The sequence below is a fragment of the Pelodiscus sinensis genome, chromosome 17, assembly GCF_052426305.1.
Source record: "Pelodiscus sinensis isolate ZL-2025 chromosome 17, ASM5242630v1, whole genome shotgun sequence".
Taxonomy (NCBI): Eukaryota; Metazoa; Chordata; order Testudines; family Trionychidae; genus Pelodiscus; species Pelodiscus sinensis.
The window spans coordinates 31833439-31857533 of record NC_143068.1 but is presented as its reverse complement, the minus strand read 5'-3'; the positions used below and the strand labels follow the sequence as shown (position 1 = coordinate 31857533).

At 57.3% G+C, this 24095-nt stretch overlaps 1 protein-coding gene across 1 annotated transcript; it reads left to right on the top strand.

The window, feature by feature from the left end:
- Positions 1 to 23555, top strand: LOC102453692 (tripartite motif-containing protein 54-like). Its single transcript, XM_075901548.2, has 11 exons — positions 1 to 153; positions 2387 to 2553; positions 6523 to 6694; positions 9323 to 9418; positions 11227 to 11460; positions 13273 to 13295; positions 13394 to 13518; positions 15000 to 15307; positions 16077 to 16421; positions 21383 to 21478; positions 23298 to 23555. Exons 1-10 carry the CDS (start codon positions 1 to 3, stop codon positions 21458 to 21460), a joined length of 1701 nt encoding a protein of 566 aa, XP_075757663.2. The 3' UTR covers positions 21461 to 21478; positions 23298 to 23555.
- The last annotated feature ends 540 nt before the right edge of the window (positions 23556 to 24095 follow it).

Here is a 24095-nt window from a genome sequence, read left to right as displayed (position 1 = left end):
ATGGACTACAGCTCCTACCGGAGAGACCACCCCATCGACAGCCTGGAGAGGCAGCTCATATGCCCCATTTGCTTGGAGATGTTCACCAAACCGGTGGTAATCCTGCCCTGTCAGCACAACCTGTGCCGGAAATGCGCCAATGACATATTTCAGGTGAGTAACCCCGGTTTCAGCCTTCTGCTCCTGGGGGCCGGGTGGGTGTTGATTTAAACCAGCTGATACCCCAGGGTCCTGTGGCCGTGTGTCTAAGTGGGCAGGGAGAGGTCAGGCCGGGTGGATTGATCAGCTGAGTTGGGAAGGAGAGTGCCCCCAAACTGTCCTCTTCATCAACCCTTTCCAGACTCCAAACTTTCATGCACCCAAACCTCTGCGAAAGGGCTGAACTCTCCTGTGGGCCCAAGGGCCAGGCCAGTGTTAGCTCCCTCTGGCAAAGGAGCCTCAGAAACGTGAATGATGTGAACAGCCCCATTTGCTGTGAGGTCAGAGAGACCGAGGCCCTGTTCGCAGATGGGGGGCAGAGGCACCCGGGAGGGGAAAGGTATTGGCCAAGGTCACACAGGGATCTTGTGTGCGGTGACAGGAACTTAACATTTGACAGGTCCTGTCCTATTGCAACCCAGATCCCTGCCAGATCTTTCAATAGCTCCCTGCTGGCTTTTGCCACAGCTCAGCCAGGTCTTGCCCGAGCTGCGCACCAGGGCGCCCCCGCAGACTGTCACCTCTGGTGCAGACAGGACTAGAATGTTTGAGTTCCAGTCTGATGCCCTCACCTCTCTAGTCCAGCACTCTCTGATCCGGCAACATCCGTGATCCAGCATGGTTTTATAAGCCGTGTGTCCATCTATCACGGGTGTGGCCAAATTGCCCACGGTCCCATGAAGTTTGTTTACAGCCACCAGTCCTGGCTCTCGGTGTTCTGTGTTGTTGTTTAGCTCTAATTGACCCTGAAACGTCTTCTCAGAGCCCGGTAGGCAGTGGAAGTGTTAGTGATAGACAATATTGACCTCCCATGGTCCAGAAAATCCTCTGGTTCGGCACCAGTCAGGTCCTGAGGGTGCCGGACTAGAGAGGTTCAGCCTGTAGAGAAGTTCGTGGTTACCTGGCCTCTGATAAAAGGACTGAAGTTTCCCCAAAATCGAGCAATGTCTTTGCGCACCACGAGAGTGAGAAACGTGGCTCAGTGGGGATGAGCTCACAGTAGACAGGAGGGGCTACTGATGCGGAAGGAATGGGCCGGCAAATTGGCAGCTCTATAACGCGCCATTTTCTTTAGTGGCGATCTGGGCGTTCGTAGCACACATGGCATTTCACTGTTTGGACCCTCCTGGTCCGGCCCCCTCGGGACCTGACGAACCCTGAGCAAGGGATTTGGCTGGACCAGGAAAGGTCATTTCTGGACTCCCAGCCCGGCCCCTGCCACTGGCCCAGCTGGGCTCACGGCTACATCCTCCCTGCCTCACCAGGCTCCTGGCCCCACCAGCAGCCTGCTACCCCATCAGAGCCCGCAGGTGCTCAGCTGCCCTGCCACCAGCCCAGCCAGACTCCCACAACTGGGCTCCCAGCCTCTGGCCCCCCTGCAGCCAGCCTGTCTGGGCTCCTAGCCCCCAGAGGGCTCTTGCTGCTGGCCCAGAAACATCTGTGGTCCTGCTGGACCATAGATGTAGCCAGACCAGTCTGGCTGGGCCAGTGGCAGGGCAGCTGGAGCACCTGAAAGTTCTGGCAGGGTAGCAGGCTGCCAGTGGGGCTGGACCTATTCAGAGAGGTTCAACCTGTATTAAGAAGCATCACCGCACCTGAGACAGGCCTGTAAGTCTGACTGTCTCCATTGTACAGAGGGAAAGATGGAGTCACTGATGGGCAAAGTGACATGCCCAAGGCTACACTGGAAGCCTTTATCAGAGCCACGCTCAGACTGTGCACTCTCTTAATTTTGTGCTTGGGCCATGGCATCAGGATCAGGTTGTTGTAGCTTTTAACGCCTCCCTGGCTCTTTGCTGCTCATCACCACTGATTTTGACGGGCTCATTTCTTCTTTGGTTGACACTAATGGAGAAGAAGCGAGTCTGACCACTTCACATTCACAGAGAAGTTTTTCTTTCTGGTAGCAGTTCCAGAATGATCTCCTGGAGTCATGTGCCGATGGCTCAGCATAGCTGAGGGGTGAGGCATGTTCTTCTTCCGATCCCTCCGTTGTCCTGGGGGATTTTCATCACCTGCCTTTGGGCTGTGACTTAGCTCGTGTTCACACTTAGCTGCCGCGCTGCAATCGTGCCCTTTAACCGTCCGCCCCCTTCTTGGCGTCCTTTGTGGCAGGTTTGCGGCGCATGCGTCGGGTCCTGGGGATTCCCGGCCAGCCGAGCAACCCACCCGCAGGCATCTAACGTAGGGGCTTGTTGTGTTTCAGTCTCGCGGGACGACGCTGGGCTCTGCGGGCCGCTTCCGCTGCCCGTCCTGCCGCCACGAGGTGGTCCTGGACCGGCACGGGGTCTACGGCCTGCAGAGGAATCTGCTGGTGGAGAACATCATTGATATTTACAAACAGGAATCGGCAAGGTGCCCTAATGTGTGTGTGTGTGTGTGTGTGTGTGTGTGTGTGTGTGTGTGTGTGTGTGTGTGTGTGTGAAGGCAAAGTGCCCCAGTGTGTGTGTGTGTGTGTGTGTGTGTGTGTGTGTGTGTGTGAAGGCAAAGTGCCCCAGTGTGTGTGTGTGTGTGTGTGAAGGCAAAGTGCCCCAGTGTGTGTGTGTGTGTGTGTGAAGGCAAAGTGCCCCTGTGTGTGTGTGTGTGTGTGTGTGTGTGAAGGCAAAGTGCCCCAATGTGTGTGTGTGTGAAGGCAAAGTGCCCCATGTGTGTGTGTGTGTGTGTGTGTTCGTGTGTGAAGGCAAAGTGCCCCAGTGTGTGTGTGTGTGTGTGTGTGTGTGTGTGTGTGTGTGTGTGTGTGTGTGTGAAAGCAAGGTGCCCCAAAGAGCTTGTGTCTGTGTGTGTGTGTGTGTCTGTGTGAAGGCAAGGTGCCCCAAAGTGCTCGTGTGTGTGTCTGTGTGTAGGCAAGCTGTCCTAAAGAGCTTGTGTGTGTGCGTGTCTCTGTGTGTGAAGACAAGGTGCCCCAAAGCGCTCGTGTGTGTGTGTGGGTGTGTGTGTGTGTGTGTCTGTGTGAAAGCAAGGTGCCCCAAAGAGCTTGTGTCTGTGTGTGTGTGTGTGTATGAATCTGTCCATCCAGCCTGCAGGCTCTGGGATGTCTCCTTGCAAAGTGCCGTTCAGCCATTAGAGGTCCCCATGGACCGCGCAGAGTTCCAGACGGACTCGGTCCCTGGTCGAGGAAGGAGGCAAAGCTAAAAATCCAGCGGAGAGGGAGCTGGGTGGTGTCCGGAGCGGGAGCGGGAGCGGGAGCGGGCTTCTCCCCTGCAGGAGCGCTTGGACTCTGCAGAGGAGGACAGATTTGTCTCTGCCTTCAGGGCCGGGGAACCTTGTTTGGGCCGGGGGCCGCTGACCCACAGAAAAATCAGCCGGGGGCTGCACACAAGTGAGAAGAAAAAGCCCAGAAACCCCCAAACCTCCCCCCATTCCCCTCGCAGAGCAGAGCCTGGGGTGGGGGAGCAGGCTAGTGGATTGCGTGTGCTCCAGCCCCGCCATGAAGAGGTGATGGGGGGAGGCTGGAGTACCAATGTGGGCTCCCAGTGAATGCAGGGGGGCCTGAGTCTCAGGGGCCGGATCCAGGCAAGCTGGGGCCACATCTGGGCCCCCACCCCTAGTCTGAAGCGGCCCAGATGGCATGTGCCCACCTGAGACGTGGCAGAGGAGTTGCTGGGAGGGGAGCCGGGGTCTCTCCTTGTGGTGCATCCCCGTCTGCTAGGAATGGGTCACAAGCCCAGCTGTGCTCTGGGGCAACCTGCCCCGGCCGCTTGCACATCTGCAGGTAGAGCTGGGCCCTGCGTTTCTTACGGGTACAGGATTGTCACCCGGGGGAGGGGGGGATAAGACAGTATCTGTAAGAAATGTAAGTGTGGGGTGCAGTGGGGGGGCTCTGGGCTGGGCTGGGGATGGGTGGGGGTGAAGGAGTCTGCGCTGGGGGATGTGAGGTGGGGCTCAGGGCAGAGGGTTGGGGAAAGTGAGGGATTCAGGAGTCAGGGCAGGGCTCTGGGAGTGTGGGGGCCTCAGAGTATGGGAGATGGGGGGTGCAGGTGTCAGGGTGGGGGGCTGGGAGTGTGGGGGCTCAGCACTTGAGAGATGGGGGTGCAGGAGTCAGGGTGGGGGGCTAGGAGTGTGGGGGGATCAGCGCTTGGGAGATGGGGGGTGCAGGAGTCAGGGTGGGGGGCTGGGAGTGTGGGGGGATCAGCGCTTGAGAGATGGGGGTGCAGGAGTCAGGGTGGTGGTCTGGGAGTGTGAGGGGGATCAGCGCTTGGGAGATGGGGGTGCAGGAGTCAGGGTGGTGGTCTGGGAGTGTGGGGGGATCAGCGCTTGGGAGATGGGGGTGCAGGAGTCAGGGTGGTGGTCTGGGAGTGTGGGGGGATCAGCGCTTGGGAGATGGGGGTGCAGGAGTCAGGGTGGTGGTCTGGGAGTGTGGGGGGATCAGCGCTTGGGAGATGGGGGGTGCTGGAGTCAGGGTGGGGGGCTGGGAGTGTGGGGGGATCAGCGCTTGGGAGATGGGGGTGCAGGAGTCAGGGTGGTGGTCTGGGAGTGTGGGGGGATCAGCGCTTGGGAGATGGGGGTGCAGGAGTCAGGGTGGTGGTCTTGGAGTGTGGGGGGATCAGCGCTTGGGAGATAGGGGTGCAGGAGTCAGGGTGGTGGTCTGGGAGTGTGGGGGGGATCAGCGCTTGGGAGATGGGGGTGCAGGAGTCAGGGTGGTGGTCTGGGAGTGTGGGGGGGATCAGCGCTTGGGAGATAGGGGTGCAGGAGTCAGGGTGGTGGTCTGGGAGTGTGGGGGGATCAGCGCTTGGGAGATGGGGGGTGCAGGAGTCAGGGTGGGGGGCTGGGAGTGTGGGGGGATCAGCGCTTGGGAGATGGGGGGTGCTGGAGTCAGGGTGGGGGGCTGGGAGTGTGGGGGGATCAGCGCTTGGGAGATGGGGGTGCAGGAGTCAGGGTGGGGGGCTGGGAGTGTGGGGGGATCAGCGCTTGGGAGATGGGGGGTGCAGGAGTCAGGGTGGGGGGCTGGGAGAGTGGGGGTGTAGTGGCGCATTGGAGTTCCCTCACCTCCTGCACCCCCGTAGTGGCACGAACAGACTCCACCAGCCAGCAGAACAGAGGGAGTTTATTGCTTCTCCAGGATACAGCACAGCACTGATATGATCTGGTTCCAGGGCAGGCCTCGGATGCCTCAGTCCCCCTTGAAATGGGGGAGCCTGGGCCCCTAGATCCCAGCCTGTTGCTTAGGCTGCTTCCTCCATGATACCAGACAGAAACTAAAAAACGTCCCTTCCAGCCCTGCCCCCCAGCCAGGGGCTGGCCTCCCCTCCTTCCTTTGTTCCTCTCCCTGGGGGGTAACCGGTCGAACAGGTCACCTCCCTGTCCCATCAGCTACTCTGCTGGGCCGTGGTACAGGCAGCAGCCAGTGGGGGTCACCCACAGCCCCAGCTTAGCAACCAGCAAGGTACCAACACTACGTCACAGGGGGGCTCAGAGCAAGGAAGATGGGGGTGCAGGAGTCAGGGTGGGGGGCTGGGAATGTGGGGGTGCAGGAGTCAGGGTGGGGGGGCTGGGGTGGGGGGGCTGGGAGTGTGGGGGGCTCGGGGAAGGGAGGATGTGGGGGTGCTGGAGTCAGGGCAGGGGGCTGTGTGTGGGCGGGTCAAGGTGCCATTTCGGGAGGGCAGGGTCGTGGTGGCCCCATATAACTGGGTCACTGCTGCTCTTCTTCTCCTTCCCCTGATTTTCGGGGAGCGAGGGGAAAGTGCATCGCCTGCTGCGTTCTTTCCCTGCCTCCCTCCAGGCAGCCGGGAGCCGGAGGGAGGCAGCAGGCTGGGCCCATTCCCCACGCTCCCTGGGAGTCAAGGCGGGGAGGAGGGGGAAGAAACAGCAAACTGCTATGTGTGTCTGCAGCCCCCCCCCCCCCGCCCTCTCCAAATGGCTCAGGGCTGGGGCAATCCCAGAGGGGAAGGACCCAGCCAGCCCCTTTCAGCTGCCTGCAGGAAGCCCCAGGGGCCCGGCTGGATCGCACTGCCCCTCCCACTGCAGCCGAGTGCCCCAGTCAGCTGGCTACTTGCTGGCGCTGCGCCCAGGGCGCCCCGGCTTCCCCTCCCCTCTGCTTAGCAAACCCCTCCATGGATGACCCACCCGCGGGAAGAGGAGCCTGTTGACTTCCTGCTCCCGCTAGTGCGGGGAGGAAGGAAACGGGGGTAGTGGTGCCAGCCCCTCCGCTCCTGGCTTTGCAACTGGCGGGTTTCCCTGGCCCTGGGTCTCAGCAGGGGCGTTTCAGCCCGTCGCATCTGCCCTGTTGGGCTTCCAGTCGCAGCACCAGGAGGGGCAAGAAGAGGCAATAAAAACCCATCTTGGCTTCCCCGCCTCCCCCCTCACTGTCTCCCTCTCTGCGCGTAGCTCCCGGCCTTTGCTCAAGACCGAGCACCCGAGCTGCGAAGAGCACGAGGAAGAGAAGATCAACATCTACTGCGTGACCTGCGGGGTGCCCACCTGCTCCCTCTGCAAGGTCTTCGGGGAGCACAAGGAGTGCGACGTCGCTCCCCTGTCGGACATCTACATGAAACAGAAGGTGGGCGTCTCCCGGGGGTGCTGCTCACCGGGGGCCAGGGACCTGGCTCGTCGCTCCGAGGGTGGCGGGGGCAGAGTTGGGCATCTCGTTCCCGCAGCCGTGTATCCCCCCCGGGCCTGCGACAGGCTGTGAGAAGGAAGGGTTGGATGATGCCTTCGTAGCAGCAGCTCTCAGGCCTACAGGGCTGAGTTCAATGGGACTGTTAATTTCTCCACCGGTGCCTAGGAACTACACAGGACATGCAACTACACCAGACCAGAGGTTCCTGGGGGTGAGGGAGGAAGGAGGAGCGGGGGTGGGGTGCCCACAATAGACCAGCTTGCACCTTCTGCCTGAGGAACTCAAAGCCCTTTGCCTTTTGTGGAAGAAAACAAGTCCTCACGAGGGCTGTGTCTAGACTGGCAAGTTTTTCCGCAAAATCATCTGCTTTTGCAGAAAAACTTGCCAGCTGTCTACACTGGCCGCTTGAATTTCCGCAAGAACACTGACGATCTCATGTAAGATTGTCAGTATTCTTGCGGACATACTGTGCTGCTCCCATTTGGGCAAAAGCCCTTTTGCACAAATCATTTGCGCAAGAGGGCCAGTGTAGACAGTACAATGCTGTTTTCCGTGAAAAAGCCCCAGTGGCTAAAATGGCGATCGGGGCTTTTTTGCGGAAAAGCGCGTCTAGATTGGCACGGACACTTTTCTGCAAAAAGCACTCTTGAGGAAAAGCGTCTGTGCCAATCTAGATGCTCTGTTCCAAAAATGCTTTTAACGGAAAACTTTTCCGTTAAAAGCATTTCCGGAAAATCATGCCAATCCAGACACAGCCATAATGTGTAAGGTAATTAGCATCTTTGTTAAGGCCCATTCATAAAGTGTCAAATTTAAGCATGAATGAAAGTTCTGAAGTTTCCCTCTGTAATCTGGTGTTAAAGTCTCTTTGAAGAAAGATGCGTGTAGTAAGGTCGTTAAGACTATGTCCAGGTAGGTTGAAATGTAAACTGATAGGTTTTTCCTTGTGAAGATGTCTGTTGTCTGATTTGTGGGGATTAATCCTTTGGCAAAGTGTCTGAGAAGTCTGTCCAATATACGTAGCAGAAGGACACTGTTGGCACACGATGGCATAAATTACATTTGTGGACGAACAGGAATATGTGTCCTTGATGGTATAACTGACATGGTTAGGTCCAGTGATGGTGTCACCAGAGTAAATATGTGGACAAAGTTGGCAACGGGGTTTGTTGCAAGGGATTGTGTCCGGGATTGGAAGCCGCAGGGCTCCCAGTTCCCTGACTCTGTCTTGCACTCGGGTGCGGGAAATTCAAAGCCAGACTCTATGTTGCAGGGAGAGGGGACGTCTGTGAGGCGGGAAGGGCTGCCTCCAGACGAGCAGAGACATAAATGAGACTTGGGATGGGGCAGGAAGCGACTGAAGCTGCTTATGATGTTTTATTTACCCAGCACCCCCTGGGAGAGATGTTAGGGACACACCAGCAATGGTGACAGCATGAAGCCATGCCGTCTGGTCTGTGAAAAAGGGATGTTTGCCTTCCATGGCAGGCATGAGTGCGGGAACAAAGGCTAAGGGCATAACAAGTGGGGTTTCACACGGACCCGTTCTGTTCAATATCTTCATCAATTCAGATGATGGCATAGAGAGTTCGCTTATTAAGTTTGCAGATGATACCAAGCTGGGAGGGGTGGCAACTGCTTTGGAGGATAGGGTCATCATTCAAAATGATCTGGATGAGCTGGAGAAACAGTCTAAGGTAAACAGGATGCAGTTTAATAAGGACCAATGCGAAGTGCTCCACTTAGGATGGAACAATCCATTTCACATACAGAACAGGAAGCGACTGTCTAGGAAAGATACTGCAGAAAGGGATCTAGGGGTCAGAGTGGACCGTGGGCAAAATATGAGTCAAAGGGAGTGCTGTGAGCAAGACCCGAGAAGTCATTCTCCTGCTCTACTCTGCGCTGATTAGGCCTCAATTGCGTCCAGATCTGGGCACCACATTTCAGGAAAGATGGGGAGAAACCGGAGAAGGTCCAGAGAAGAGCAACAAAAATGATGAAAGGTCTAGAGAACATGAGCTAGGAGGGAAGACTGAAAGACCTGGGCTTGTTTAGTTTAGAAAAGAGAAGACTGAGAGGGACAGGATAGCAGTTTTCAAGTATCTAAAAGGATGTTACACGGAGGAGGGAGAAAAATTGTTCTCCTTGGCCTCTGATGACAGGACAAGAAGCAATGGGCTCAAACTGGAGCAAGGGAGATTTAGGTTGGACATTAGGAAAAACTTCCTACCTGTCAAGGGTGGTTGAACACTGGAATAAATTGCCTGGGAGGTTGTGGAATATCCATCACTGGAGATATTTAAGAGCAGGTTGGACAGACACCTCTCAGGGATGGTTTAGTCTAGATGGAGCTTGGTCCTGCCATGAGGGCAGGGGACTGGACTTGATGACCTCTCGAGGTCCCTTCCAGTTCTAGGGTTCTATGAAACAAGGGTGCCCTGGACAGTAGCCCCTTTGGAGCATGGACCATCTCCATCTCGTCCTGGTGACTTGTACACCGTTGGCTGTGTCCTTGGTGCCGCGTGGTAAAATCTGAGCTCGCTCTTTCCTTCTTCCCCTGCCCAGGTTGCACTGACCGATGGGATCGGAGCCCTTGTTGCCACCAATGACCGAATCCAGGCCTTCATCGATACCTTGCAAGGAACGTGCAAGAACATCGAGGTACAATAGGCTGTTCCTGAGGTTCCTTTCTGGGGAGAGAGAGGGGGAGCCCCAGGAACCAGTGCTGAGCTTAGAGAGGGGCTGCTCCTTGGGCCCAGAGAGCTTGGAAGCCCCTTCTGCGGCACTGATGTGCTCTCCTTCAGTTGGCCGCATTTGAAGATGACCTGGAGAGCCGATGTCTCTGTCTGTTCGGCACGGACACTGACAAGCCCCCGGCAGGAGTTTGCTGTGATGGCTTCCTACATTTTTTTGCTGTGCCGCGATGCCGCGCACAGTGTGTCCCTGGCTGGCTGCTGCAGGGCTGCGTTTCCAGGCCATGTGCCCAGCTATTGTTCTAAGGCAGCGGATTTCAGACTTTGGTTCTCATGTCCCAGTTGGAGAAAATGGTTGATGCTGAGACTCAACATCATGTGACTGGAGAGTGGGCTCCGGGGAGGGGCTGAGGATGAGAGGTTTGGGGCATCATAGGGGGGGTCTGGCTTTGGGGGGTCAGGGCTGGGGCAGGAGGGGTTCACCTTGAGCTGCTTCCAGTCAGTGGTGCAGCAGGGGGGTTAAGGCAGCTTCCTGCCTCTCCTGGCACCGCAGACCAGGCTGCCCCCAGACACAACCAGCAGCAGGGAGTGTGGAGCTGGTGCTCACGGCAGGGGCAGTGCACGGAGCCCTGTGTGCTCCTCCCCCCCACACACCTAAGAGCCAGGCCTGCTGCTGGCCACTTCTGGGGCACAGCCCAGTCTGTGGTGCCAGGACAGGCAGGGAGCTGCCTTAGCCCCCACACTGTTCACCTGATCCCCGGGCAGCAAAGAGACCCAGCGCCCGACATCCCACCCCCCAGTGCTGGGCCGTGAAAACTGCCCTTGTACGGTACCTTCCACATGAGGCTGCCGTAGGGCTCTCCCCAGAGGAATTCAGCCTCCCCACCTCCCTGTGAGGTGGAGAAGTTCATTATCCCCCTCCCCATTGCATGTGGGGAAGCTGGGAAGCTGCGGGGCTGACTCTTGATCGCACAGTGGTGGGTCTGGGATTAGACCCACAGAGTCTGGCTGACCCCCACGCCCAGAGGGGCTCAGGAATGCAGGACAAACGGATGAGCCGTTTCAGCCAAGCCAAAGAGTTGTGCTGATTTTATTTTAGTTTTTAGTTTTACTCCATTTTTTAAATGGCCCGTTGGACTAAACCATTTGAAATATTTCATGTCACTCTCCTTCCCCCCCCGCCGGAAGTATTCTGGTTTGGTGACCTGAGCGGACACGTTTCGTTCTGCGTTAGTGCAACGTTAGACAGGATTTGCCCGTAGCACTGCAGAGCCTCAAGGGAGATGTAGTTTGGCTGTTGGATGCTTTCATTCACTCACCCAGGGCAAACTCCTTGTCTGGACTGCATCTCCCAGGATGCTCGGTGGTCTCTGCTGATTGGCCGGCACGGTGCATTAGGGGAGTCATTTGACCGTGGTGGAGGAAGTGGACTCCAGAAATGATGCTTCCAAATTGGTCATTTTTTGGAACGTTTCAGTTGGGGAAATGTTCAGACATTTCCACTTCATCCCGACGTACACAACGGTCAAAGTATCAGACTTTCCCCTGGGAGGGACATGCCAGTTTTCACTCCGCTCTCTCCAGACCTTGGCTGGAACGACAACGTCGTGCTGCCTCCGACCTAGCGCCGAGGGGCCTTTTGGCTTGAAATGCTCAGCCCAAAGGGAAGAGGAGCCAATGCTCCTAATGCCCCTCGCCCCGCGAGTCAGCTGCCCAGCCTGATCTCTGAGCCAAGCTAAGTGAGCCAGGGGGCTGATCTCTGCCTCCCTTGAGCAGGAGAACAGCAAGGCCCAGAAGCAGGCGCTGTGTGAGAAGTTTGACCGCATGTACGCCATCCTGGAGGAGAGGAGGAAGATCATGCTGCAGAGGATCACCTACGAGCAGGAGGAGAAGACCCAGCACCTGAAATCCCTCGCCAGGTCGTACAGCGAACACATCGAGTCGTCCTCCAAGCTGGTGGATGCCGCGCTGCAGTCCACGGAGGAGCTGCAGATGGCCGTCTTTGTGCAGGTAGCGTGGGGTGGCCGTCTCCCTCCAGTGCTGCTTCGGGGTGCCTGCAGACCAGGGGAACTGACGTGCTTTGCTTCCCAGAGATGCACAGGGCAGGGGGAAGTCAGGAGTGGGGCCAGACCGGCTTTACCCTCCAAGCAACTACTAGCGTTTCGAGGCGGATTGGGAATGGAATCCCAGCTTCCTGTCCAGCCAGCGCCTGGATAGCAGAGGGCCGCCCACTTGGACCCTTCACGTCCAGGAGGGGGTGGCCCTGGGGTAAGGAGCGGGCACCACTTTTAAGGCAAAGGAAGCCAAGTCCGTGGGCAGACGATGTCTGTAGGAAAAGCCTCCTGAACAGCCAGGGCTGAGGAGAGCGCTTGGGCTGGGCTTCTTGTGCTCTGGGTTTCCAAACTCTGAGATGTTGTGCAGGTTGGACCTCCCTGCGCCGGCTCCTCCTGACCGGTCCCGGACAAGTGAGTTTTCTGGGGGGAGGGGCACCAGCCTCTCCCCTGGGCTCCCCTCTCCAGCTTCCTGTCACCACTGCTGCCCTGGCCCCCTGCCTATGGCAGCCCTGCAGGATCCATGGCCCCATGAGCTCTGGTGGCCCCGCCAGCTCTGGGAGCTTCGGAGGCGGCCCTGTGGGCGCTCGCAACCCCTCCAGCTGTGAGCTCTGCAGCCCGCCCTTCCTGGCCCTCCTGGATACAGGCTCACTCGCCCCCTGTTCCGTGGACTCCAGCCACCGTGCTGGCTTCCTGGCCCCATCAGCTGTGCGCTCTGCTCCCCTCCTTCCCACGGGCTGGCTCTGCTCCCAGCCACTGGCAACCTCCATGCTGGGCCTCTCTAGTCCAGCAACATCTGTGTTGCCGAACCAGAGAGAGTCCCAGACCACAAGGTTTAACCTGTATTGGGTTTATACACAGCGGCTGCATCTAGACTGGCAAGTTTTTCTGCAAAAGCAGCTGCTTTTGCGCAAAAACTTGCCAGCTGTCTACACTGGCAAAAGCACTGACGTTCTCCTATCCGAAATCAGTGCTCCTTGCGCAAATGCTTTGACATTCCCGTTCGGGCAAAAGCCCTTAACCCGGAAATGTTTTTGCGCAAAAGGGCCAGTGTAGACAGCTCAAAACTGTTTTGCGCAAAAAAGCCCCGACGGCGAAAATGGCGATCGGGGCTTTCTTGTGCAAAACCGCGTCTAGATTGACACGGATGCTTTTCTGCAAAACGTGCTTTTGCGCAAAAGCGTCCGTGCCAATCTAGACGCTCTTTTCCGCAAATGCTTTTAACGGAAAAACTTTTCTGTTAAAAGCATTTGCGGAAAAACATGCCAGTCTAGACGTAGCCAGCATGTCTCTCTTACAGTGTTTCTCAACCGTTTTTTATAAAGTACCCCTTTAAAAAAAATTGTAAGTGCCCCCAGTACCTACAGTTTTCAGACACACACATTTTCTCTACCATTGCCACACATTTATTTAAACAACTTAATCGTAGCCGGGCGGGCGATGAAATTTTCGGGTGTAAAAAGTACAAAAATAATAAAGTGCTGTAAAACTGACAACAAAAATTAAGTTTTCTCCACATTTCAGTACTGTTGAGGTACCCCCCAGACTTCTCTCAAGTACCCCTAAGAGTATTCGTCCCACTGGTTGAGAAACACTGTCTTAGAGGGAGCAGGATGGGCATGCCACCTAGTGTGTGTGTGTGTGTGTGTGTGTGTGTGTGTGTGTGTGTGTCCTTCACACCACCCCCATAAGTCCCCCACAAGTTTTGATTTTGATTGTTTTTCCTGTTCCCGTAAAATCCCCTCTCGTCTCGCCTTTCCTGGCTTCTCAGAACGCCAAAGTCCTCGTCCAGAAGTAAGTAGAACTTCCCGGTTTTACCGTCCCATTTGGAGCCCTGTTTCTCAGAGCGACTGGATCCACCCAGGATCATCTCTTCCTTCCCCCCTGCCCAGAATAGCCGAGGTGACCCAGAGCCGTGAGGTGGAGCCGCTGGAGGCTGGCTATGACAACATGGAGCACTATGCGGTGGACTTCAATGCCGAGGAGCGGGTCCTCTATCAGCTGGACTTCATTAAAGGTGAGGAAGGCGGCTTGGCTTGGCCAGAAGCAGGGGCCTGGGAGAAGAGGGTTTTCAGGCCTGGCTGCCTGCTCACCGCGATGCTGGGGGCTGCTTGCGCTGGCACAGAACCCTTCCTGATTCTCACGCCTCTCGTGTCCCCGTTCGGCCTCCTTCTCCGTTTCACGGGTCACTGATTTCAGGCGCACTCCTGGAGAGGAGCCAGGGGGTCGGAATCCAGCTGTTCTCCTGCCTTCGTGTTGGGCAGAAGCGGAGAGCCCTTTCCCTGGCATTGGGAGTGTCTCGGTTGCACCTAGCAGAGGCCGGAGGCGGATCCTCCTTCGGGTTCTCCCCTCCCTGCCCTGGATGTGCTGGAGGGGCAGGGCTGGGTCCGTTGGGTGCGTGTCTCAGGAAGGAGACAGAGGGAGGGAGGGAGGCAGCTGGTGCATAGAGAAGACTGAGAGACCTGGTGTCGGATGCCCCAGAACCAGCACCTCAGGGTCTCTGCATGCTGTGTTCTCTTGGGGAACCTTTTCCCCCTAAGGGAAGAGCACCCAGGGTTGGATCCACAGCCCACTGAAGTCAAGGGAGAGATTCCCATTCCCCGCAAGGGGCTTTGGGATCAGGCTCCTATTTCATTCTGGGTACAGAAATCCAGCCTGGCTTACTCCGACCCCAAAGCAGGGGCACTGACAGCCTCCACGGGCCTTGGGAAAGGTGTATATGGGGGCCTGGCTCCACACTCCCAGAAGGGGGCGTGCCATCTGGTGGAGGGGGTGTGGCCTCCAGGGGAAAGGGCGTGGCAACAAGTAGAAGGGGTGTGGCCTTGAGTAGAAGGGGCGGGGCTGGGACAGCCAGTGCTCAGTGCTACCCAGAGCGCAGTGCGCTCCCCCCGCTCTGAGTCATGCAAAGCATGCGGCAAGGTGCTCTAGCAGTGATTTAAAGAGCCCAACACGCCAGCTCCCACTGCTGCTGCCAAAGTAGCAGCAGCAGCAGCCGGAAACCGCAGGCTCCTTTAAATTGCTTGGGCTCAGGGCAACAGCCTCCTTTGCCCTTCCTGTCGGCAGGCCTGCCCCAAAGCTCCTTGGGGCGGGGATTGGGAATCCCCTCAGCTCCTTCCCTGTCATCAGAATCCCCATTTGCATTTGGCTCTTCCCACTGCGGGGGGAGGGACAGGTATTTTCACCATGGATGGCCCGAAGTGTCTCCCGGAGACTTCCTTAGCTGACAGTCCAGCGGCCGGCCAGTGTCTGTGAAATCTGGGTGTTTGTACCCCTCTGGAAAAGGGGCTGTTTGCTTCCCTTCTGCCCTGTCCCAGTGCCAGGGCCCTCTGTGACTCGGGGTACCACTGGAGAGGTGCGCCCTGCCCGGACGCCCCGCCACCATGGTCATTGCTAAATGGGGTGCTCCTGCTTTCCCGCCACCCCTCTGGGTGGCCCTCCCTGCACCCCCCCCCACAGGCCTCAGTCGCCCCTGGCCAGGGCTCTCTTTCACCCCTGCAGTGGAGGAGTCGGAAGAAGGGGCAGAGGACGGAGAGGACGAGGCGGCGTGCGGGGACACGGATGGCGCGGCAGCGGAGGCTGCAGCAGAAGGACAAGGGGCCGGCGGTGAGGGCAGAGAGGAGGCCCCGAGCAGCCCCACGACCGGAATGGAAGAGGAGGCTGAAGGGAAACCCCCGACGTTCAAGGAGGCGGAGAGCGAGGTGGCTGGAGAAGCTGACGGGGAGGCTAAGCTTTGGGGCGCAGCGCATGCGGCGGATGGGCAGGCCAGCAGAGAGGGAGCCGAGGGCAATCCAGGCACTGCCCAGCAGGTAATGGCTGATCGCTGCACCTGTTATGGGGAAGACCCACCATGCACACTTGCTGCTGTGGGATTTACCTCTCCCAAGCCAAAGAGACGCCCTCATGCGTGAGGTACAAGTGAGGCGGGTGTGCCTGGCCAGGCACGGGTGACACGTCGTTGTGCTATGCAATCCCTGGTAGGTGGCATAGGCCCATGGCCCTCATCTTTTCCCTACCAGGATCCCCCCCATTTAGCAACATGGTGGTTGCAACCAGTGTTCCCTGTAGGCCAGGCACTTGGGTGGTCACCCCCAGGAGAGAGTCAAATGCCACCCAGCTGATTAGCAGAGCACCGGCAGCAGGTGTTTCTAGTAGGGGTGTATGCACCTTGGTGCACATAAGAAAATTTATTCCACACACCAATATGAAAAATCAGAGGGGAGTTTGGTTGGGACTCTCTGGGGACCGGCTTGTAACGCTCCCCATGCTCTCAGGAAAGTGCTTTAGAGGAGCTGTTGGTCTGAGGGAATGCAGGGGCTTCATGAAATCCGGCCCCCAGCCTGCCCTTGTTCCACTGATAGATGGTGTCGTTGGACCTGGGGAAGCAGCACAGTTCTGACATGTGGCTGTCGCTGTCTGAGACAGAAAAAACCCAGTCGGGCCACTGGGCCCTCTGCCAGCCCCAAGCAGGGCTGTGGTTTGACAAGGTTTCTATCAGGCAGCTGATCTAAATGCCTTCCCCATGGGAGCATTTCCCCTAGAACTTTTCTCCCTGCCTCCCTGGTGTTTGCTTTTCAGAAGGACGCAGCTGCTCCAGATGGGCCCTCAAATGCTACCGCTTTGGACGCAGCTTTGGAAGCTGGCCTGTCTGCCAACGCCGGGCAAATGGTCGCCCCACCTCTTGCCCTCCAAAGTAATGCCAAGGAAAATGCCCTTGAAATCCCAGCTGAATCCGCAGCCCAGGGCAAGGGAACTACAGAGAGCGAAGAAGCCACTTGCTTTGGCCAAGCTGAGCTGCTCAGCACCTTGGACAGCACCACGGGCGACAAGGATGCTGTTGACTCCAGCTGGGTAGCCAGTACCTCCAAAGACACCGCAGAGGGAGCACTGGCCTTGGAGGAAATGGCTTCTGTCTCCTGCCAGGTCAGTGGGCTCCTGAGGTGCTGCACGGTCACTTTTCACTGTGCTGCAGAGTCAGTGTGGGCACGGTAGCAGCAGTATCTTTTGGGTCGTCACCCGGGAAGCCTTCCCGCCGGGAAGTTACTCCCAGGGTCTGTGCTCCCCAGAGGGAGAGTGGAAATGGAGCTGGGAACAATTTTTCACCCATGATGGTTGATTTTGCGTTATGGCAGAAATGCAGAGTTGGCAACAGCCATTAGCAAATATTTGTCGTCGTCCCCCAAGATACTTAGATGAAGCAAGTCTCCTCTTAACCTCGGTTCCCTGGAAGCAGTGTGGCCAAGCAGCTTCCTAGCTAGCTCTGGGCAGGGCCTCAATGGAGGGGGGCCGCCCCCCCGCCCCCCAATCGGGCCTGCAGCCTGGTGGCCGGGCAGGGATCGCAACTATGACCTGCCCCAGCCCCGCCACTGCAGTCTGAGTGGACTGGCCTTAGCCCTACACCTGCCACCGTGTGGCCTCAAAGTTCCCTTGTCGCAGTCAGAGAAGCCCAGAAAGTCTTCCTGGCCCCAGATCTCCCCTACCCTGGCCAGAGTGGCCCGTTCCGTTCCCCCCCACTGTGGCCCATTCTTGGACTCCCTTGAGTTGAAACAACCCAGCCCCTGAGCCCCCCTTCCCTGGAGGCCCCTATCACAGCCTGGCCCTAAGCTTCCCCTCATACCCAGGCAGCCCATCCTCTGCCCCAGCCCCACCCCAGAGCCTGCACCCCCAGCCAGAGCCCTTGCACGCCAACCCTCTGTCCCTGAGCCCCTCGCCTCCAGCCCCACCCCAGAGCCCACACTCCCTCACGCTCCTGCACCCAAACCCTCTGCCCCGAGCCTGAGCCCCCTCCTACACTCAGAACCCCTTGGCCCACCCCCCACATTAATTGTATTATGTGCACCGATATGATGGTGATGTGTCGCACACCCCTCCATGTCACACGTCCCCATCGTGTCGCACGTCTCCTCTATATTAGTGCACACATCAAAATGCATTCCACTCTTTAACCTGCTCTTTTATTATTATCCTCTAGCTGCTTACAAATTGATGGCCAGTGCCCTGCCGGGTGTTGAAGTTAGGCCGACTGGTCTCCGATTCTTAAAGTCTTCTTAGTTCCCCTTTTTAAAGATAGGTGCTAAGTTTGCTGTTCTCTGGTCATCTGGGACTTTACCTTTCTTCCATGAGTTCTTGAAGATAATTGCTAATGTTTTCAAGATGGCTTCAGCTAGATCCTCACACCCCCAAGCATGAATTTAATCAACCCCTGCTGACTTGACCACATCTAACTTGTCTTTAACCCGTTCTTTCTCTGGTTTGACTTGCGTTGCATCCTCCTTTTCAATAGTGTGTTGAGTAGCTGGTCGCTGGTAATCTTTTTAGTGAGGACTGGACATAGACTAGGCATTAAAAACATCAGCTGTCTTGATACCATCAATGATTAGCTCTCCTTCCATACTAGATCCAGGCATGTTTACACAGCAAGGCTCACGTCGAATTAAGCTCCGTCAATTGCGTAGCTGAAGTCGAAATAACTTCGTTTGGCTTTTGGCGCTGTCTACACAGCAGGAAGTCAAAGGGTGAACACTCTTCCTCCGGCTTCCCTTCCTCCTGTACTGTGTCTAGATTGGCCAGTTTTTCTGGAAAATCAGCCACTTTTCTGAAAAACTTGCCAGCTGTCTACACTGGCCGCTTGAATTTCCGTAAAAGCACTGACTTCCTACTGTAAGAAATCAGTGCTTTTTGCGGAAATACTATGCTGCTCCAGTTCGGGCAAAAGTCCCTTTTGCGCAAAACTTTTGCGCAGAAGGGCCAGTGTAGACAGCTGAGATTTGTTTTCCGCAAAAACGCCCCAATTGCGAGAATGGTGATCGGGGCTTTTTTACGCAAAAGCGCGTCTAGATTGGCCACGGACGCTTTTCCGCAAAAAGTGCTTTTGCAGACAAGCGTCCATGCCAATCTAGATGCTCTGTTCTGCAAATGCTTTTAACGGAAAACTTTTCCGTTAAAAGCATTTCCGGAAAATCATGCCAGTGAAGACGTAGCCCTTGTGAAATGGGGGTGACAGGAGTTGGAGTAAGAAGTCCTCCTGCTCTCCATTATTTCGAAATAACAGCCTGCCGTGTAGACGCGCACAAGGTGATTTCAGAATAACGTCAGATATCCCGAAATAACGCCGCTGTGTAGCTGTGCCCTCCGAGCGCTACACTTTCCTTCCTCTTCCTTTTGCTCCTAATGTATTTAAAGACCCTAGGTTTGCTTTGGTATGGTTGTTCTGCTTCAAGGTCTTTTTGAAGATCAGCCTTTTCAAAGTGACCCTGTCCAGGATCAGGGAACCTTTTGGTCCTTCTTTCAACTATGAGATACTGGGCCAGATTCTACGTAACTAGTCGCCTCCAAAAACAACGAGGAGTCCCAGGGCACCTTAAAGACTCACAGATTTATCAGGGCATCAGCTTTCATCTGTAAAAAACGCATTGTCTCCATGCATCTGATGAAGTGGATTTTACCCAAAGCTGATGCCCTGATAAATCTGCGAGTCTTTAAGGTGCCCCGGGACTCTTCGTTGGTTTTGCAGGTACAGACTAACGTGCCTCCCCCTCTGAGACTATCCAGCTGTAGTCAGTAAGAACTTGGGGGGCATGCAAGTGAAGGGTTAAAATCACCGGCCACTTCTTCTCCAGCATCAGCGGCGAGGCTGCCAGCGCCCATTGGCCAGCCCAGGCCGTGCGTGAGTGGCCCTGTTTTAACAAGGTAACTATTCCTGTCCCCACTGGAAATGGCGGCTTTTAGGTATTTCGTACATTGTATGTCACAGATGGGAAGAATATCCTTGCAAAAATATCCCCCCACATCCCTTCAAAGCGTTATCCCTGCAAAGGGAGGTTTTGCCTCGGAGAGGATCAAACTTTTATTTCCCTTCTGGGCTGGGCGAAAGCTCCCGCCTGCTCCAGCTCAATGTATTTTTAGACCCTCTGTTCCCGTCCTCGTCTTTGTGAAGGATTGTTCCGATCTAAGGAGGCTCTGCCCTGGTGCGGCGCCTTTCATCTCAAAGGCTGTTGCAGAGCTGGGGGCTGGTTTCACTGGGGATAATGAGGCACCGTGATGGCATTTTCAGACAGCAGCCTGTGCCTGCAGCAGCTCATTGCTCATGAAAAATGCCATTTGGGGGGATTTGCACCAGGGATGCTGACGGGTAACTGGGTACCTGGTAAGCATCACCCTTCATGATGGGGTTGGGAACAAGAGCCTCCGTCCCGTGTGCAGGGGTGGCCAGGAGCAGAAGTTACCTCCTCCCCCTGCTCTTGGGACTGCTGGCTTCTGTTGCCACCACCCCCACGCTTGGGGGGAGCCAGTGGCAGACCCAAGTGCAGGGGGACCAGGAGCAGAAGCCGTCTCCCCCACGATTGGGACTGCCGGCTCCTGCTGCGGGTCCCCCTTATGGGATCCCAGTTAACCGGCTAAGCAGATCGGCCCCTCGCCAAGGCATACAGACAGGAGCACACTGACGTGTCAGGGATGGGCTGGCTCAGCAGGTTTAACCCTTTCTTTCTCGTGACCCACTTGAAGAAAATGGTCGATGCCGCAACCCAATATCATGTGACTGGAGTGTGGGCTCCGGGGTAGGACTGAGGAGGAGCTTTGGGGGTAGGGAGAGCGCCAGCTTTGGGGGGGGGGGTCTGGGCTGGGGCAGGAGGGGCTTATCTCAAGCAGGTCCCAGTCAGTGGTGCAGCGGGGAGGCTAAAGCAGCTTCCTGCTTCTCCTGGCACCACAGACCAGGCTTCCCCCAGAAGCAGCCGGCAGCAGGTTCCCAGCCAATGGGAGTGCGGGGCTAGTGCTCGGGGCAGAGGCAGTGTGGGGAGCCCTGTGTGCTCACCCACCCAATGGCCATTTGGTGGCAGGACAGGCTGGAAGCTGCCTTAGCACCCCCCCCCCCCCCCCGGTCACCTGATCCCCTTGCAGCAATGAGACCCAGTGCTCCACATCCCACCACCCTGACCTGGGCCGCGACCCAGGGCTAGATAATACTTAGTCCAGCCATGAGTGGCCGGCAGGGGTGGCTGGTGAAGGTAAGTCTGGGGGAGGAAAGCCACCGGCCTGGCCTCTTTTGCTGAGACCCCGCCCCTCCCACAGGGAGGCGGGGCAACATGCTGTGTGCGCTCCCACAACCACGATGGGGGGGAGCGGGCAGACATGAGCCCACCACAGAACACCCGGGAGGGAGGAGGCCACACGGCACGGCCCCAGCCTCGGAACACGGGGGGAGGGAGGAGGGGCCATGGCACAGCCCCAGCTCCCCAGCCCTGGAGAACCAGAGAGGGAGGAGACCGTGCGGTTCCAGCCTCCCTGCCCAGAGCACTGGGAGGGCGGGCCCTGGGGGAAGCAATACTCCGCCCCCAGGATGCCTACAGCAGGGGCTCTGGGGGAGGGGTGTAGGAGGGCGGTTTGGGAAGGCAAAGCCTTCCCCTGCCTAGGCTACCGGACCCCCTGGTGCCTGGGCCTGGACTAGACCTAGCGATGGACTAGACCATCAATCCCATGATTCTAGGACTGGCACCTGCCCTGCCGGCTTCTCTGTTTCATGCTGGGAGGACGCATCTCGCTGTTTGTGGTCCAGCCCCTTCCTCTCCCTTCGCCTCCCTCTGGCCCCTGCATCATGTGCCCATGTTCTCATCCTCCGCCAGGCCGTAGCTTCCTGTCGCCAGCCTGGCCGATCCCCCTGCCGCCTCTTGGGCACTCGGGGGCCGTGCTCTGCCTCCGGGGAGGCCAGGCTGGCGTTTCCAAGCAGGTATCATGCCCCGAACCGCAGATGGTTCCTGTTTGTCCTCCCCCCGGCTCCTGTCAGAGAGCAGCCTAGAGCGTTATGGGGCTGCTGTGAGGAGCCAGGCTTGGACATGCCCCTGCGTTCTGCAGCCAGACTGACTTTCTGCTCCTTCCTGCTTTCCCAGGGCCCTGCGGCGGCAGACGGGAAGAGAGAAGACACCAATGAGATTCTGTTTGGGAGCAACCCCGCACCTGCTCTGTGATGTCCAGCCGTAGAAAAGGTGGGGGCAGGGTCCCTCCTTCCTGGGTGGGGCCATTGGCCTTTGCCTCCCCTGCCTGGTTTGCATTTGCATGGGGAGAGCAGCCCAGGCCTGGGACAGGGAAGTGGGACACGAGAGAATTGGCTCTGGCTTCCTCCCTCTGGGTGCAGTAGCCCCCGGACAGTCAGAGGCCCTGAACACGGACAAATCCTGCACAAGTCGCAGGGGCTCCGCACGTTTGAAACTCAGGTGTCACATGGGGAGATGGGCCAGAAGTAGGACTCCCCGTCCTTCCATCCTGTATGCTGGGCCCTTTTGCGGCCGCTCAGGAGAGATTCCAGGGCTGCCCATCTGCTTGGCAGAGCGCCCACAGCTCGGTCTGTGTTTCTCCAGGTGGTGCACATTCACACATGCCTCGGTGCAGAGAACAAAATGCATTCTGCACATGGATGAAAAAGGTTGTTGGGAACATTGCCCCATCCCCATGTCATCCATTAGCGACCTGCATCCCAGAGGCTCCCAAAGGCGCCTCCCACCACAGTTATCTGCCAGCAAAGAGCAGGGGCCTGCCCCCATGCAGGAGCAGCTGGGGAGCCTGCAGGGGGAGGCTTCCTGCTCCCCAGGTGGGAAGGGAGGCCGCTGCTAGGCAGCCCTGCTCCCTGGGATGCTGCCGGGTGAACACAATGCAGCCGGCGCCAGCCTTTTGCAGGAAGGGGCTTGGGCGCAGCCGGGCAAGCGGCCGGTGCGGGACCTCGCATCCAGTTCGCTCAGAGCATTGGCCGGGCAGCAGCACGAAAGGGCCGGGCCAGGGCCCACTGGGTGAGGCGCACACGCACCCCTCGTCCAAACAGCAGGTGGCGCCTCCCAGGCAAGGGTGCTCAAAGGAGCCAATCAGAAGGGGCCCTTCTGGCCGCAAACAGCTGTGATGTTTGTGCTCTCTGTCGTGTGTGTGTGTGTGTGTGTGTGTGTGTGTGTGTGTGTGTGTGTGTGTGTGTGTGTGTGTGTGAAAATGTAAATCATCCTCCAATGTGCCATAGAGAAGCCATATCAAATCCTTAGATATTTAGTCTCAAGTCTGTCACTTTAAAAACAACAGCTACTCCTGGAGCCCTTTAGGGCTACACTAGGAAACTATTTCGAAATAACTAAAATCAATTTAGTAACTCCTGAAATGACAAAATCAAACTGGGGTGTCCACCTACGGGGAAGCCTCGAAAGGAGTCCGAGGCAGGCTCTGTTCACGGGACGCGCTACCACGACTTAGAGCACCGGGGGGGTAATTACTTCGACTGACTCTGGGGAGCAGTTATTTCGAAAGAGCAGCAGCAGAATGTCCACACGGCCGCTATTTCAAAATCAGCGCTCTTCCCCCAGCAAAGTAGGGGTTCAGATTTTGAAATAAGCGGCCTGTTAGTTAACGGGCTTGGGCGTGTGGACGTCCCACTTACAAATTCAAACTAAGGGGAGTTATTTCAAAATAAGTCCCTAGTGTGGAGCAGGGCTTAGATGGGAACAAATATCTATATTACCATGAGTTCCTTTTCCACTCTGCTCATCTGGGGAAGTGGGGTTTGCCCCTGAAATCTCATACCACCAGAGAGAGATTTCTCAGCTATGTCGTGTGTCTGCTTCTGCCACACACAACCAATCTTCTGGAATGTCAGCGCACTGGTGTCGCAGACGAGTCCGGGAACGCTAAAAGGGTCAACTCCCCCACGCCCAGGTTCATTTGTTTCTACCATTCAACAAAGCCATTGCAGTGAAATGGGAGTGTCACCTTTTCAGACAGTAGCAAAAGCAGGCCCGGCCTCTAACATGTGCCCTGTTGGCTTTTCCGCAGGCTCCCTTTCCAAGCTCAGTTGCTTACACCCAGCCCTTGCAGTTCTGTGCTTTCCTGGTGAACTTTTTGGCTCCGAAGTCCACCCGCCTGGATTTTCGCTGGAAGGTGGAGACAGCAGCTAGCCAGAAGCAGGGCCCCAGTGGGGGTGCCAGCTAGGAACAGGCCTGGCCACACTTAGAAGAGCAGAGACCTTGGAACTTACCAAGGGCCCTGCTAAGATTGGTGCATGCAAATAAAATCCAAAGCATCCGCCCCCTCCCCGGTTCCTGCTTGTGTCTGTGCCCTTGGGGCTGAGCGGGGCTGCTGCAGCCAGGGAGCAGAAAGGGAAGGATTTACGGAACCTGCTGCCTTTGCTCCAGCAGCTCTGGTGGTTGAACCCCGCTGGGTTGGAGAAACCGGCAAGAGGAGGAGGGGGGCGGGAAGCTCGCTCGCCAGAGGGCTGGAGGGGGCTTTGTTGGCAGCCCAGGTGCGCTCCGCTGGCATGAGGTCCAGGAGTTGGACAGGCAGCGGGCTGGGATGGAATCCGACGCCGCCTGGAAGCGGTTTGAGTCCCGGGGTGTCATCGGGAGAGCAGTGAACAGCCCCCCCCCCTCCGCGGGGAGATCGCGGGCCGCCTGTCGCTGGAGTTTGCTTTGGGGCTGTGTCGGGGGCCGTGTCTACACGCTCCCACCCCCGCGGACACAGCCCCCCCCCCCCGCTTGTGGAGGTGCCACGAGCGGGCTCTGGCATGAGGTCCTAGGCACGGCGCTGGGCAGGATCCGCGCCCGGCCAGCGCTGCCTGCCCGCGGCGCGCTCCGA

Bases quoted from the DNA above. Each gene is read 5' to 3' on its own strand.
- LOC102453692 (XM_075901548.2), top strand. From the start codon at position 1: ATGGACTACAGCTCCTACCGGAGAGACCACCCCATCGACAGCCTGGAG. The intron at 154-2,386 runs GTGAGTAACCCC...CATCTAACGTAG, and splicing joins GCGCCAATGACATATTTCAG to GGGCTTGTTGTGTTTCAGTC. The intron at 9,419-11,226 runs GTACAATAGGCT...TCCCTTGAGCAG, and splicing joins GAACGTGCAAGAACATCGAG to GAGAACAGCAAGGCCCAGAA.